The sequence below is a fragment of the Sphaeramia orbicularis genome, chromosome 13 (genome assembly GCF_902148855.1).
Source record: "Sphaeramia orbicularis chromosome 13, fSphaOr1.1, whole genome shotgun sequence".
NCBI classification, from domain to species: domain Eukaryota; kingdom Metazoa; phylum Chordata; class Actinopteri; order Kurtiformes; family Apogonidae; genus Sphaeramia; species Sphaeramia orbicularis.
The window spans coordinates 52794889-52807194 of record NC_043969.1 but is presented as its reverse complement, the minus strand read 5'-3'; the positions used below and the strand labels follow the sequence as shown (position 1 = coordinate 52807194).

Genomic DNA, 12306 nt, shown 5'->3' with positions numbered 1-12306 from the left:
TTCTGATTGACTTCAAACTTGGCATACAGCTTCTGTATGAAGATGTCAACACAAGGTAGTGAAATTATTTCCATCTGGATCTGATTCTGGATTTGGTGCCACTTTGAAAAATTTCCCCATTATAAGAGACAGAAAGTGGATCCATGCAAAAACTCAGTAAATATAAAAGATATCAAGTTGAAATTTTTACCGTCCAGCCCTGATGGGGAGATGACCCAAACATGGACTATTTCTGTAACAGAATAAATACACAGAACTGGGGGAGAAGAAATGGATCTGGATACATTTCCCAAAGCTTTGAATTTGGCCGGTAAGATACAGGGACACTGGTCCGATTTTTTTTTCTAAATGCTTAGTTGTAGTTCAGTTGTAGTTCAGTTGTAGTTCAGTTGTAGTTTAGTTGTAGTTCAGTTGTAGTTTAGTTGTAGTTCAGTTGTAGTTCAGTTGTAGTTCAGTTTTAGTTTAGTTGTAGTTTAGTTGTAGTTCAGTTGTAGTTCAGTTGTAGTTTAGTTGTAGTTCAGTTGTAGTTTAGTTGTAGTTCAGTTGTAGTTTAGTTGTAGTTCAGTTGTAGTTCAGTTGTAGTTAGTTTTAGTTCAGATGTAGTTTAGTTGTAGTTCAGTTGTAGTTTAGTTGTAGTTCAGTGTAGTTTAGTTGTAGTTCAGTTGTAGTTTAGTTTTAGTTCAGATGTAGTTCAGATGTAGTTCAGTTGTAGTTTAGTTGTAGTTCAGTTGTAGTTTAGTTGTAGTTCAGTTGTAGTTCCGTTGTAGTTTAGTTGTAGTTCAGTTGTAGTTCAGTTGTAGTTCAGTTGTAGTTCAGTTGTAGTTTAGTTGTAGTTTAGTTGTAGTTCAGTTGTAGTTCAGTTGTAGTTCAGTGGTCTCTTTTCTCTTCTTCTCTGTGCTCCTATTCAAATCAATCCCAGACAGGACTCTGCTGCTTTAGTCTCCATGTTTCCAGGTAGAGTGGGGACCAGAAGACGACTGGAAACCACAAGTGAACACAAGTGACGGAGCAAAAAGTGTCGTATGGAGACAGCACAGAAAACTGAGAGAGGGAAATAAATCCATTGAACATCAATCTGACATTGACAAAGATGAAAACGAAGGGAATTTCATCCAAAATTTTTATCCGTTTTACTTAGTTTTATAAACACACAATACAGTTTCAGTTAGTTATCGTTTTTTTCGTTTAATTATAGTTTTTATTTATTTCAGTTAACGAAAATGTTTTTCCAATTCTAGTGTTCGTCGCATCGTTAGTTTTCGTTAACGACAATAACACTGATGAGGGTTTGTGCAACATGATAGTTGAAAGTTAAGCTTCAAACTTCTCCTCTTCATCCCCTCTTCCACTCATCTGTCTGGCTTTTGCTCTTCCTACTACAGCGCCCCCTGGAGGACGTTAGCCTGTAAAAATCTATACTCGAGCCGTGTCGTCGGATAAGCCGCAGGGTTCAAAGAGCGAGACAAAAGTAGCGGTTTATAGCCTGGAAAGTAGGATAATGGACTGCTTCCTGTTTGTGTGGTTTGGAGTTGCAGCTGTAAAAGTCATGAGGCTGATACTCACCGGCGCCGCCGGAATAAAACCGGGCTGAGCAGGGAATCCAGGCTGAGGCGGGAAGGCCGGACCAGAGGGGTAGGCAGAGTGGGCGGGGAAGGCTACAGCTGCACCGAAGGCAGGCTGCGAAGGAAACGCCGGCTGTGCAGGGCAACAAAGCACAACGTTAATCCCACTGTGCACCCCCCCCCCCATAAGGACTGGGTTAAGGACACTTATCCTCACCATGGGGTTCTGGAAAGTGATGGCAGAAACTTCCACTGTGCCAGATACGGAGATGGTGTCGACCCGATGGAATGGAATCCGGTGTCCATAATTCATCAGATGGATTCCATTGACACTCAGCTACAGACAGCACATTCAAACACAATTATTTATCAGGGTGGGATACTTTTCAGGGGTTTTTCTAGAAAAAATTAGTAAGAGGGAGCACAGGTAGGCCAGAGAGCCAAGGGGGGGGGGGGGGGGGGGGGGGGGGGTTCCCTTTTGAAAAATGGAGGTAAAAATGGAACATTCTGAGACTATCTGAGAGGGATACTGGAACTCTAGTGGCCCTCCTGCAATTTTTTAAAGCAACCAATTAAGCCTGCAGCTATCGAACATTTTAGTATTCGAGTATTCTACTGCAAATTCCTTCGATTAATTGAGTAATCGGATAAAACTTATTTTTGCTTGGTTAAAGAGCAATTCTAAATACAGAAGAGGAAATAAGGTATTTCACTGAATAACGAAGGACCAATGGTTTCCTTTTTTTTTTTTTTTTTTTGATCATTAACAGTTTTATTTGTTACATTCATGTTGTGCATACGCAACAAAATGTATTTTCTTGACTAGAAACATTTCCAGAGAGGCAAATACAAATACAAATAAATAAAACTGAATTACTTTCAACTTAGTATTTCATGTAAGTATCAAACATATAAGGCATTAATTAATTAATTTGAGCTTTACAATTAAATAAGCGATTCCTCCAGGCAGAGAATATTCCTTGATCATTTTTTGTAATCGAGGTACTCGAATTACTCGAGGAATCATTTCACCCCTACAACCAATCGAAGAGTAACTTATTCTTCTGTTAGAAGTGTAATTCTGTTGTAAACTTCGGTAACGGGGCGCTAGCTGAAAGTATGAGGGCGCAGCGCCGCTGTTCCCCGGTTCAGAAAACCCCCCGACTGTTCGATTATCTGACTGGTCCGGCCCAGTTCACATCAGATTTAGCTGAACGTGGAACTGAACTAAAATGAGTTCGACACCACTGCCTTAAAACATCCACTGAGATGTAACTGAATGAGATCCAAGGCCAAACTGAGAGTGTCCAAAAATGAGCACATGAAGGCAGTCACCTGGAAGGCATGTTGGGTGACGGTGATCACCAGGTTGAAGGGTGATCCAGAGGGCAGGTGGGAGTTGGGCTTCCTCTCCTCCACGCCCCAGCTGCCCCTCTGCAGGGTGTTGGTGACCACTACAGCCGGACCGCTGTCGTAGCGAGGGTTAACGTGCAGAGCGATGTCTGCGTTGGGTTTGGACCCGCACTGTAAGTTCACAGCGAACCTGCACCAAACACAAGACAACACACACTGGTTTGAACGGAAACACTGGTGGAACAAGTGTTCACAGAACGCAAACCTCCGCCAAGCACCCCGAACGCTGTGCATGTGTGGATCGACTATTTCTGTTTAAACCAGGGGTGTCAAACCCGGGGGCCAAAACCGGCCCGCCAAAGGGTCCAGTCCGGCCCGCAGGATGAATTAGTGAAACGCAAAAATTACACTGATATGAACAATCAAGGATGTTAAAATAATTTTAGGTCATTTCCATCTAGAGTGGGTCAGAGCAGTAAAATACTATCATAATAAAGTATAAATAATGAAAACCACAACATTTTCTCTTTGTTTTAGCGTAAAAAAAAATAAAATTATTCAAAAATGTTAACATTTACAAACTAACCTTTTACAAAAACTGTGAAAAACCTGAACAACTATGAACAACCTGAAATGTCTGAAGAGAATTCAGAGTAATTGTACCAATATTCTGTCTGTTCTTAAATGTTTGGTGTGTTTGTAGATCCACTGGGATCTGTATGTTATAATGAACATGTGAAAATGAGAAGCTGAGGCCAAATAATGGCATAAATTGTTACGATTGCACTTTTTTTTCTGAATAAATTTCATTTTGGTCATGGTTGTTCATGTCTCTCCACATTTTTTTAAAGGACGTTGAAATTTTGAAAATATAATCTTACTTTTTTTACTCTAAAACATAGAAATTAGACATACAGATTTTGGAACTGATATTATTTATGTATTATTATGTTATTTGAATGATCCGGCCCTGCAGGTCATGTTGGGCTGTATGTGGAACTGAACTAACATGAGTTTGACAGACCTGGTTTAAACTATGGATGTGCAAAACAAATTTCATAATGATATTCCACAAAGTGCATTTTTTATGATTTTTTGAAAATGGTGCATAAAAAATAACAAAAGTCAACAGAGCGTAACGGAAGAGAAATGGAGCGGAACCATATTTGGTACAAAGTTGAAGTTTGGTACCAGTCATGTGTCTGTCCAATTAGATACAATTAAGGGCTGAAAGATATATCGTTATTGTATCGATATCTAGATATGAACATTCAAGATACTAATATCGAAAAAGCAATGATATAAACGATACAGATTTCCCCTGCGCTCGCCCTGCATGTACAGCTCTGAAAGTCACAACAAATGTCATTTATTAGCTCTTTATGTTAATGTTGAACACTGGCAGTGAGTTCTTATAAATAAAACTGCACTTTCCACATTCTTTTGTATTATGATGTTTGGATTTTTCTGAAAAATGCTTGGTTTTCACCGAACCCGTAGTCGTATTGTATCAATATCGAGATATCTGGCATGAATATCAAGATATAAAATTTTGTCCATATCATTCAGCCCTAATTCAATTCACATCAATATTTGTTGAGTTCTAATTTTAAATGTGTGGGAAATGGGATTTTCAGTGTTCAGTGTAAATGTCCACAGAGTCCACATTCCACAGTGGATGTGGACAATTTAGTTCCACATACAAGAGACTGTTCTAAGCTACAGGTGGATCCAACTGGAGGAGAATCGGAGTCGATTTGAATTTTGGATGAATTTTGGAAAATGTCTCAGTGATGACAGATGGAAAACTGTAGATGTTGTGACCTTGCTGTGACCTTGAACTTTGTCCTACTGGGACCAAAATGGACTGGGCTGGTCCCAGGGCCTAGGCCTATCTGTGGGGAAGATCTGGGAAAGATGGGTGGAAGAGTTTTACACTGAAGTTGAACAAACAAACAAACAAACAAAGCAAAGTGATCACAACACACGCCAAAAAGCACACCCGGACACCGGAGGGTTAAAAACAGCAAGTAAGAAAACAACACACAAAACCCAAAAACATAAAAACACACACATATTAAAGGAAGAGTTGCAGTGCAGAGTTTTGAAAGAGAATATAACATTTAAAAAGTCCAAAGCCTGTTAGTCAGCGGCAGCAGTGAACAGCTGAGTCTGGAACCAGAACCAGAACCAGAACCCAGTGAACAGGTGAGTCTGGAACCAGAACCAGAACCCAGTGAACAGGTGAGTCTGGAACCAGAACCAGAACCAGAACCCAGTGAACAGGTGAGTCTGGAACCAGAACCAGAACCAGAACCCAGTGAACAGCTGAGTGTGGAACCAGAACCAGAACCCAGTGTACAGCTGAGTCTGGAACCAGAACCAGAACCAGAACCCAGTGAACAGCTGAGTGTGGAACCAGAACCAGAACCCAGTGTACAGCTGAGTCTGGAACCGGAACCAGAACCAGAACCAGAACCCAGTGTACAGCTGAGTCTGGAACCGGAACCAGAACCAGAACCCAGTGAACAGCTGAGTCTGGAACCAGAACCAGAACCCAGTGAACAGGTGAGTCTGGAACCAGAACCAGAACCCAGTGAACAGGTGAGTCTGGAACCTGGACTGAACAGAACTCAGATCTCAGACCTGATATTTTCTGGTAGTTTGTTCCAGATCTACGGAGCATAGAAACTGAACGCTGATTCTCCAGGTTTAGTTCTGACTTTGGAACCCAGAGCAGACCTGCACCAGACCACCTGAGTGGTCTGGATGGGTCAAACTGGACTAGAAGGTCTCTGATGGATTTTGGGCCTAAACCATTCAGTGCTTTATATGAAGCAAGAGAATTTAAAGTCTGTTCTGAGAGAGACAGGGACCAGTGTAGACCTGAGAACTGGACTGATGTGGTCCAGTGTAGACCTGAGAACTGGACTGATGTGGTCCAGTGTAGACCTGAGAACTGGACTGATGTGGTCCAGTGTAGACCTGAGAACTGGACTGATGTGGTCCAGTGTAGACCTGAGAACTGGACTGATGTGGTCCAGTGTAGACCTGAGAACTGGACTGATGTGGTCCAGTGTAGACCTGAGAACTGGACTGATGTGGTCCAGTGTAGACCTGAGAACTGGACTGATGTGGTCCAGTCTCTTGGTCTTAGTGGTCTTATTTTGGATCAGCTGCAGTGGTCTGATAGACTTTTCAGGTGGACCAGAGCAGATCCTGTTCCAGTATCAGCTCCACTCCAGATAAATGCTGGACTAGTTTTTCCAGGTCCTGCTGCGACATCAGTCCTTTAATCCTAGAACTGTTCTGGAGGTGACAGGAAGCTGACTGTGGAATTGTTTGTATGTGGGTTTTCAAATTCAGGTCTGAATCCAGGACAACACCCAGATTCCAGGCCTGGTCTGAGGTTTTCATGCAGATTTTCAGACGGTCCTCCTTGGGTCCAAAAAGGACTACCTCAGTTTTTTCTCTGTTGAACTGTAGAACCCTCTGCTCCATGCGTTCACCCAGTGCCTGCACGGGGCTGTGGTCACCTGGGGACGTTCACCTGTAGACCTGTGTGTCATCTGCATAGTTCTGATCATCTATTTAGTTGTTTTCTATGATCGGAGCAGGTGGAAGCGTGTAGATGTTGAACGGAAGGGGCCCCAGGATGGAGCCTGAATAGAGCACAGATCTGGCAGTCCGACACCATTTGTCAAAGTCAACTTGTTCGGGTCACATTTGCGATCTTTAGTCGCTAACCCCCTTGCATAACTTGACAAGCTGATTATCTCCGCTATACTTTCGTTGCCAAAATGTGCGCGCATACGTTCTACGTCATCATTGTTTCCATACAGAAAAAGGGTCTGCAGGGTTAGACTTAACCCCACACATCCACATTCAGTCACAAGAAAGTGAAACGAGTGGGTAACTGTACGACGAGGTTAGAATGGAGGAGTTAACACGAACTACAGAAGCAGCTGAGGACGCTGAGGGGGCGTGTCTGACCTGTCAGCTCCAGGGAGGACCCGCCCACTCACTGTGATGGTCTTCCCCTCCTGTAGACCGCCATGGATGGCTCCGGTGAAGGGGATCCTCTGGAAAAAACACAGCATAACGTTCATTATCCAGAACCAGAACACTGGGACCAGAACCAGAACACTGGGACCAGAACCAGAACACTGGGACTAGACCAGAACCAGAACCAGAACCAGAACACTGGGACCAGAACCAGAACACTGGGACCAGAACCAGAACCAGAACCAGAACACTGGGACTAGACCAGAACCAGAACCAGAACACTGGGACCAGAACCAGAACACTGGGACTAGGCCAGCACAAGAACCGTCCACACCATTTGGAGAAGAAAGACTTTAAAAATGTAAACAAGCATCAATAAAAGCAAAAATGGAATTTTATTTTAATAATGAATAATAATAATAATAATAATAATAATAATAATAATAATAATAATAATAATAATAATAATAATAACACTGAAACACACTAAAACACACACTGAAACACATTGAAACACACACTTAAACACACTAAAACACACACTTAAGCACATTAAAACACACACTTAAACACACACTTAAGCACATTAAAACACACACTTAAACACATTAAAACACACACTTAAACACACACTTAAGCACATTAAAACACACACTTAAACACACACTTATGCACATTAAAACACACACTTAAACACACTAAAACACACACTTAAACACACTAAAACACACTAAAACACACACTTAAACACACTAAAACACACACTTAAACACACACTTAAGCACATTAAAACACACACTTAAACACACTAAAACACACACTTAAACACACTAAAACACACTAAAACACACACTTAAACACACTAAAACACACACTTAAACACACTAAAACACACACTTAAACACACACTTAAACACACACTTAAACACACTAAAACACACGCTTAAACACACTAAAACACACTAAAACACACACTTAAACACATTAAAACACACACTTACACACATTAAAACACACACTTAAACACATTAAAACACTCACTTAAACACATTAAAACACACACTTAAACACACTAAAACACACACTTAAACACACTAAAACACACACTTAAACCCACTTAAACCCACACTTAAACACACTAAAACACACACTTAAACACACTAAAACACACACTTAAACACATTAAAACACACACTTAAACACATTAAAACACACACTTAAACACATTAAAACACACACTTAAACACACACTTAAACACACTAAAACACACACTTAAACACACTAAAACACTCACTTAAACACATTAAAACACACACTTAAACACATTAAAACACACACTTAAACACACTAAAACACACACTTAAACCCACTTAAACCCACACTTAAACACACTAAAACACACTAAAACACACACTTAAACACACTTAAACACACACTTAAACACACTTAAACCCACACTTACAGGGTTGTAAAAAGGCTGCTGTTGAAAGGCCATGCTCTCTGCTCAGGAACCTTCTGCAGTCTGACTTTTACCTCAGCTCAGTTTTTCTCTGTTAAGTTTCGTTTTCATGGTGTGGGCGGTGTTAAACTGCTGCAGCTGTATGGAGTTATACCGAGGCCAAAAATTATGCACTTGGAAAAACAAAATTTGAAACTGAAAATTCAAGTTTTGATCTTCAGTTTTAATTTTCAAAACATCAGTGAATTCAAATTAAAAATAAGTGTATGAAAAGTTTATTTATTTATTTATTTTAGTTTAAATATGATTTTCATTCACTTCAGTTAGTCTTTTGAATGAATTATTTATTTTCATTTTTCACTTACATACAAACTTTACTGGGCCCAGATGGACAACAGCACCCCCCCCCCAAAAAAAAAAACAAAACAAAAAAAAACCATAAAATAATCCACTATAAGAAAAAAAAAAAAAAATTAATAAGAAATATTTGAAAAATAAATATACTCCTTAAATAAAATAAACTTGTATGATAAAAAAAAAACATGTAATAAAATATATTTGTACAAAGAAATAAAATAAACTTGTATAATATTTAGTTTTTCTTTTTTTTTTTTTTTTTTTTTAAATAATCTTCTCAAATAAAATAGACAACAAAATTAAATTCAGTATTAGGTTTTAAAATATGTTGCCCCAAAATTAAAATCATTTGCATAAAAAAAGGCAGTTGCTTATTTAAAAAATGCATTTATCAAAAAACAAACAAACAAACAAACAAACAAACAAAAAAACAGTGTTTGAAAATCTAAAAGTTGGTATTTATTGTAGATCCCAGGGGTGGTTGTTTGTTTACCTGCTTTACTACTTTCAGATACTTCCTGGAGCCTCGGTCAGAAGCGTCACATGACGTTGCTATGACGTGTCTTTTTGGCTGTTTAGACAGTAGGGAGGGTTTACGCCCCCCAGAACCAAAGAAAAGACACACCCACCAAACACAGACGTACAACTGAACAACAACCACAAATATCAAATACAGAGTCATTATAGGAACAAAAGTGACTTTGGCAAAAATATCAACAAAAACAAAGTTCAAATTCACATTTCCTGTTGTTTGGATAAATTGTTATTGTTGCAATTTAGTAGTGTTTGAAATTTTAGCACCTTTTTAGTTGTTTCCACATTTTTGCTCTATTTCTATCTATCTATCTATCTATCTATCTATCTATCTATCTATCTATCTATCTATCTATCTATCTATCTATCTATCTATCTATAAAATGAATCATCTACAGTAACTGTAAGTGGAAGACAGTATGAAACTCTACCAGACCTAAAATTTCATACGCCTAAAAAGAAAACCTCTTTACTTTTAAATAATGTTCATCAAAGAAAGAAAGAAAGAAAGAAAGAAAAAACAACAATCCACCTTTTCAATTAAAGGGGGGCACTGTTTACCTGAAAGGTCTCTGGCTTTAAAATTAAGGCCATCAACAAAAAAATAAAAGCATGGGCTGAAAATGTTTAAAGTCTTCAGCTAATGTGGCTAATGCTAAGGAAGTGACATCACACAACAACCACACCCTTGCCAAATCCACAGGAAGTGGGGGGGTGGTTCACTAAAAATAAAGTTATTTAAAAAACATATACATTTATATAGTTTGCAAAGCGATTAAACGATTAAATAAGGGTCTTTTAATTTTGATAAATAAATAAATAAGTAAATAAATAAATAAATAAGGAATTTTTTTTTTATTTGGATTATATCTATTTATTATCAAGTGTTTTAAAACCTGACTGAATTTATTTTTTGACGTTGCTCTATTTTATTCTGAGATACTTCTTTGTAGAAGTCTGTTATATTCAAGGAGATTATTTAAAAAAAACACAAAAAAACCCACAAAAAAACATACAAGTTTATTTTATTTCTTTGTACAAATTTATTTTTTATTACAACTTGTTTTTTTGGAGACTGATTTTTCTTTCATACAAGTTTATTTTTATTCAAGGGGTATGTTTATTTTTCAGGTACTTATTTTAAATAAAACACAATTTTTTATTTTTTTTTCTTATAGTGGATAATTTTTTGGGGCTGTTGCACCTCGAAGCCACCGTACCTACAACATGGAACAGCGTGCAGAAAAGTCCTGAGATTACCACTTGAATCTTTACTGTCTGTAATGTTAATTTAACCACATTTAATAACCATTGTTCTGAATTAAATGGATTCATATTTTGATTTAATGGTTTTAATGGATTTTCCTTTATAGTTTATTGTTGCTTTCATTCCTTCCAAATATATTGTGCGTGTAGTTTATTTTACATTCTGTTTGTTAGGTTTGTACTTTTTTCAGCCATTAAACTCCTGTGATTTCTTGGTTAAATCATAAATGAGGCCTTCACCTCAGTATATTTCAAGATTAAATAGAAGTTCTAATATTCATGAGGATCTTACACTTCGTTCATATATCACATTTTGGTACATAATGTTTTTAATTTCTCTGTCGTAATTCAGCTGCTGCTAAAAATATTTGTTGTTCGACCCATGATTCAAGTCACTCCTTAAACCACAGGTGTCAAACATGTGGCCCGGGGTCCACATCCAGCCCACCAAAGGGTCCAGTCCGGCCCTGGAATGAATGCATGAAATGCAAAAATTACACTGAAGATATTAACGATCAAAAATGTTAGAATCATTTAAGATCAATTTAACCTAAAGTGGATCAGACCAGTAAAGTACTATCATAATAACCCAGTGGTTTCCGACCTTTTTTGGTTCATGACCCCATTTTAACATCACGAATTTAAGACGACCCCAGACATTCAAAACGGAGACATTTTATTTGCTAAAATTAATTTGTTTTTGATCCTGTAACAGTTTGTTATACTACGTTGCAAACAAACATTAATTTTAGACATTTAGACAACATAATGTAAATTTTTATTAGTAAGTTTTAATTTTTAATTTGTTTTTTTTAAATAAATGATTAGAAATTTCGGGTGACCCCAGACATTCAAAACAGAGACATTTTATTTGCTAAAATTAATTTGTTTTTAATCATGTAATAGTTTGTTATACTATGTTGCAAATAAATATTAATTTTAGGCAACATTTAGGCTACATAATGTAAATTTTTATAAGCAAGTTTTAATTTTTTATCAATTACTAGAAATTTCAGGCGACCCCATTTGAATTCCAGGCGACCCCACATGGGGCCCCAACCCCAAGGTTGAAAATCACTGTAATAACCTATAAATAATGAAACCTGCTAATTTTTCTCTTTGTTTTAGTGCAAAAAAAAAGTTACATTTCACAAAAATGTTTAGATTTACAGACTAGCCTTTTAGAAAAAATGTGAATAACCTGAAATGTCTTAATAGTCGTATGTGGAATTAAAAAAAATATTCTGCCTGTTATTAAATGTTTTGTGTATTCGTTGATAAACTGTGATCTGTACGCTGTGATGCACATGTATAAATGATAAACTAAGGCCTAATATTGTACACATTGCACTTTGAATTTTCAGGTTGTTCATATTTGTTCATGTTATGTTCAAGTACAGTTCGTAGATTTAAACATTTCCATTACAGAATTAGAAAAAGTTCTCATACTATTATTTATATTATTTTATTGGTCCGGCCCACTTCAGATCATATCAGACCAGGGTTCTCAAACTCATGTTCTTTCAGGTTCCACATTCAGCCTGATTTGATCTGCAGTGGACCCAACCAGTCAAATAAGAACAGAATAACCTATAAATTATGACAACTGGCAATTTATGTCTGTTTTAGTGCAAAAAATCCCCCCCACTAAATTATGAAAAAACTTACCTTTCATAAACTATTCAAACAAAAAAGATGTGAATAACCTGAAAAAACTGAAATTTCCTTCGAAAAAGCAGTGCAATTTTAACAATATTATTGCTCAACTT

The 12306-nt window shown here is 37.6% G+C and overlaps 1 protein-coding gene across 3 annotated transcripts in view; it reads right to left on the bottom strand.

Moving 5' to 3' along the window:
* The window catches only part of LOC115431272 (galectin-9-like), a 29738-nt gene extending 21248 nt beyond the window's left edge, over nucleotides 1-8490 (bottom strand). Inside the window, exons 1-5 of one of the 3 annotated variants that reach the window (XM_030151530.1) lie at nucleotides 8384-8488; nucleotides 6909-6997; nucleotides 2898-3105; nucleotides 1780-1899; nucleotides 1564-1695 (exon numbers count right to left, since the gene is read on the bottom strand). In XM_030151530.1, the coding sequence (XP_030007390.1) occupies nucleotides 1564-1695; nucleotides 1780-1899; nucleotides 2898-3105; nucleotides 6909-6997; nucleotides 8384-8416 (582 nt within the window). In that variant the 5' untranslated portion in view covers nucleotides 8417-8488. Of the gene's footprint in view, nucleotides 1-1563; nucleotides 1900-2897; nucleotides 3106-6908; nucleotides 6998-8383 lie in introns of all 3 variants that reach the window. The other 2 variants (XM_030151531.1, XM_030151528.1) reach the window with 2 other exon arrangements.
* Nucleotides 8491-12306: the final 3816 nt, after the last annotated feature.